Source organism: Chelmon rostratus, chromosome 10 (assembly GCF_017976325.1).
Source record: "Chelmon rostratus isolate fCheRos1 chromosome 10, fCheRos1.pri, whole genome shotgun sequence".
Lineage (NCBI taxonomy): Eukaryota > Metazoa > Chordata > Actinopteri > Chaetodontiformes > Chaetodontidae > Chelmon > Chelmon rostratus.
This window is the reverse complement of record NC_055667.1, coordinates 14,809,776-14,813,697: the sequence shown is the minus strand read 5'-3', so window position 1 is coordinate 14,813,697 and position 3,922 is coordinate 14,809,776. Positions and strand designations below refer to the sequence as shown.

The 3,922-nt window shown below is 43.2% G+C and overlaps 1 protein-coding gene across 1 annotated transcript; it reads right to left on the bottom strand.

The window, feature by feature from the left end:
* Positions 1 to 1,569: 1,569 nt before the first annotated feature.
* hoxc9a (homeobox C9a) lies at positions 1,570 to 3,438 on the bottom strand. Its single transcript, XM_041945472.1, has 2 exons — positions 2,886 to 3,438; positions 1,570 to 1,814 (listed from the first exon to the last, which is right to left on the bottom strand). Exons 1-2 carry the CDS (start codon positions 3,427 to 3,429, stop codon positions 1,570 to 1,572), a joined length of 789 nt encoding a protein of 262 aa, XP_041801406.1. The 5' UTR covers positions 3,430 to 3,438.
* Between the last annotated feature and the right edge of the window lie 484 nt (positions 3,439 to 3,922).

The following is a 3,922-nucleotide window of genomic DNA, read 5'->3' as shown; positions in this document are numbered from 1 at the left end:
ATTGTTTGCCACCACAAAAAGGCAATTTAGGCCTATCCCAGGAAACAAATGCGAGACATGGGAAATCGTCTCTCACTTAAAACTCAAATGCTCAAATTTTCCTCTCGGATTTTCTGATCGCCTCCGGGCCTGGAGAACATAGAAAACTAGCATTCGGCAAACTTCTTTAGAAGGCCATTGATTTAGAAAAACACATCGCAGCAGTGTTTTAATGTTGACAAACTAGGACGCTCTTGGAAATGTGACAACTGCACAAGCGTTTTCTGGGTAGGTCTACTGTAGAGCGAGGACCAATAAAATAAATAACGCACATGCATTTATTTTTGCGCTTTTAAGAAGGTTTTGTCTGCAGTTTAAATGAACTTTAGGCTACTGCTATAGCTCATATTAGTAAAACCGTAAACAACAGTGGCAGAAGGGATTATTTGCCGCAAAACGGGCGCTTATTGCCTATTGAGAAATTTACTGTTTTCCCCTAATAGACCAAACGAGGCTATTTATGCGTTTATTTGATGTGCATGCACTTATCCTTAAAAGCGCGCATAGCTATAAATATACGTGGCCGAGGCTTGAAGTAGGCTAATTAAGACCTCAATGTAAAGCAAGCAAGCGCTGACAACGTTAAGTTTTTGACCCGGCGATTACTCGCAGTGGCAGAGCTCATTTGGGCCTTAGCTGCACTTGGGGGAATGCTCGTCGGCCAACACATATTAGACGAATAATTGTGGAGGCGCAATTATTTAGAAAACGCCCATCTGTTTGCAACATGCAGCTCATCCAATGGTGATTTGGTAACTCCGCTTTCCTGCGGTTTTTAAATCAACACAATAGTTTCTGTGATAATGACTGAGATTGTGTTTGTCAGGCCCTCTTCGCAGCCTTGTACTCATCACTGAAATGCGTCTGCTCGCAAACACGACGTCCACATTGAGTCACAATGAACACAGCAAACCAGCTCTTAGTGATTATGTTTATATTTGCAGAGATCTACAATCTACAGTTAAACTCGTAGCCTACAGTCAAAACATAAAAACAAAAAAACAAATGCACGAACACAGCAACAACTATCACAAAAACACAAGACAGACACGTCGGACCGCAGATGTTCTGTTTCTGTACAAAATACTGCACCTGCACAACAACGTACAAAGGAAATAAACATGAAAGAAAAAACATTCACATCATAAATTATAGGTTTGTGAAATTCAAAAGAATTCAAGTATTCTCTCTCTTCAGACAGTTTCAACGTGTCCAAACTGCACGTGTATAATTTCTCTTACAAAAAAACAGAAAGGTATTTTGAAGTGAAAGCAGAATGTAATTAATGTCATTATCTCCTTAGAAGTTTTTTTTTTTTTCTTTTGTTTTCCCTTTAACGCTTGACACATAAATGTGCACTGGAAAAATAACATAGTCAGCATCAAACAGTCTCGAAATTAAGGTTAATACAAAATCCAACAAAGTGATAAATATGGAGGGGAGGAGAGGGGGCTCAACGTGTGTTTTGGTACATCTGTGCTGTCCATGTGACTAGTGGTTATTATGGTTGTTTTGTGACTGCAGTCCACATTATTGTTCTTTGCTGTCGGTCTTTTCTTTGTTCATTTTCTTCATCTTCATTCGCCGGTTCTGAAACCAGATTTTGACCTGCCTCTCGGTCAGATTCAGGACTCTAGCGACCTCGAATCGGCGGTCTCTAGTAAGGTACATATTGAACAAAAACTCCTTTTCCAGTTCGAGAGTCTGGTACTTTGTGTAAGGGCATCGCTTCTTCCTTGTGGAGCGGGCATGTATCCAATTTGCCACCGGGTTATCTGCAGATAAAAACCATAATAGTAATAAGCAAGGAGAGAATATATGGATGCAACACTGTGAGACATTTGCAAAAGTGAAACGATGACAAATGACAACCACACACGTGTTAATCATTTAGAAAATGTGGGTCTGGATTCACAGCAATTTTGTGGGCTCATCAGAATGTGCTACAATTGAAAACAATGTCATATCCAGATAAACATGTTGGGTGTTTACCATTAAAGCTAAGCTGAAATTTTGAGGTAGGATTCTCAGCTTCTATCTATCCAACCCTACACTGATTTGCTTCCTTGTCCCCTTAACTTGTGAGTAACACCGTCGTAAAATACTCAATGCGCTTATTCACTTTATTGGCCCATAAAATGGCCCGTGGTTCAAGCCTTTACAGGTCCGTGGTGAAAGTCCTCCACTATGTCCCTACATTCCTCAAGTTGGCTGCAAGAGTCAAGTGAATTTGTTTTGGACTCAGAGAGGAGAGCAAATGTTCATATGCAACTATATGCATACCATCTTCTCATTGCTATGTGGGTGAGTAATGCCTTTTATCACCGGGGATCAAAAAGAGCCAAAACGTGGCTTTTTCCTCACACATGGACACACATAAAAAATGAAAGAAAGAAAAAAGAGGACTGAAAGTCGGCTTACAGGGTTTGATGTGCCGTATGTAAAGGCACGGGGTCAAAACATGGTCGTAAAAAATGTAAGAGAAGGCATTTACTGATGAATATTGATTCAGATGTCGGTTCAGGTTGTTCACTGAAAAAGAACACCTTGCATGTTTTTAACATTATGCAGCACCCTTCCAAATTCAACGTCCTCCTGTAGGTTTGAGTCCATGTTTACAACCCCGTCTGGTTTTATAGCCCCAATATTAGCCTTGTGGCGTTTGTCTTTTATAGTTGCTAAAGCTTTCCCCCCCTAGCAGAGGCGATTCAGAGCTGGGCCGAAAAGGGAGGATGAAACATCTTATAATTTCACTTTTAAATGCCTCTAAGCAAAAAGCAGCTTTTACACAACCCCAAACCAAAACTCCCACCCGGCTGTAAAAGACTGTAGGAGCTTGAACTTACTCGGATCGAGCTCCGGCTTCTCGTCTTTATGTTTCCCTGAAGCCAGGAGCTCCGACTCGGGAGAGGGGATATTCTGGTGCGTCTTGTCCCGCACGTCAGTGGATGAGCAGTACAGATAATCCGTGTAGGTCCGTCCGCTGGAGCTGAGACACTCGCCGGCTCTGTGCTCCTGAAAGGCGTCGGGCTTCAGCCCATAGTGCCTGCCGTTCCCCGGATAGCCATGGAAAGGCACGGCGCCTGATATCGGCTCCAGCCATGACCGCATATACCTCGAGTCTGTGCCTAAGTGAGGTTGATGACTGTATGGATGGTAAACCACTGATGACTGGGAGTGTACGGGGGCCCAGGAGGTGGAGAAGACGGGTGGCTTGGGTGCGAAGCTGCAGGAAGGATAGTCAGCACACTCCGGTACTAGGGACGTCGGACGAGGGCCGGCTGGGTGCGAACCGGGAGCCGAAAACCGAGTTGCTGCAAGGACATCCTCGTTTTCATGGTTGATCAAGGAGTCCACATAATAATTACTTATGGGACCCGTGGTCGACATGTCGAAGCTTCCCCGACTCTTTTACATGCATCCGATTATTATATGGAGTGTATGTGTACTTTTTTATCTAGCCATAGAACAATCAAGGCAGGTAATTATTTCTCAACGCTTCCCTGGCTGCTATTGGCTGCCTCACCGACACGTGATTATATTTACCCCCACAAAAATTGTACAGTGGATCAATGCGCCACTTATCCTGGGATACCATTGCACATAAATCGGATTAAAGAATGTGCTCTTTTGCCCTCTTTCCTGGACGTATTAGAGGTAACGTCTACAAACATGTTTCTTTATAAAGAAAATACGCATTTACGGCGCCGTTAGTGGAGCCTTCTGTGGTCGCAGTACAGCCCTGCGCACATTACGTCTAAAACCGAGCAAGGCACTATTTGATGGCGTAATCAATCTCTGTCTGGCAAAATCTACCGTAGCCCCATGTTATTGCAATGGATAGTATTACAGCATTGAAGTGTTTATTGAATCGTTGACGCCT

Excerpts from the sequence above, each read along its gene's own strand:
- hoxc9a (XM_041945472.1), bottom strand. The coding sequence starts at position 3,429 with ATGTCGACCACGGGTCCCATAAGTAATTATTATGTGGACTCCTTGATC. Across the intron at positions 1,815-2,885 it reads GAAGCCGGAGCTCGATCCGA|ATAACCCGGTGGCAAATTGG; the intron begins GTAAGTTCAAGC and ends TTTTATCTGCAG.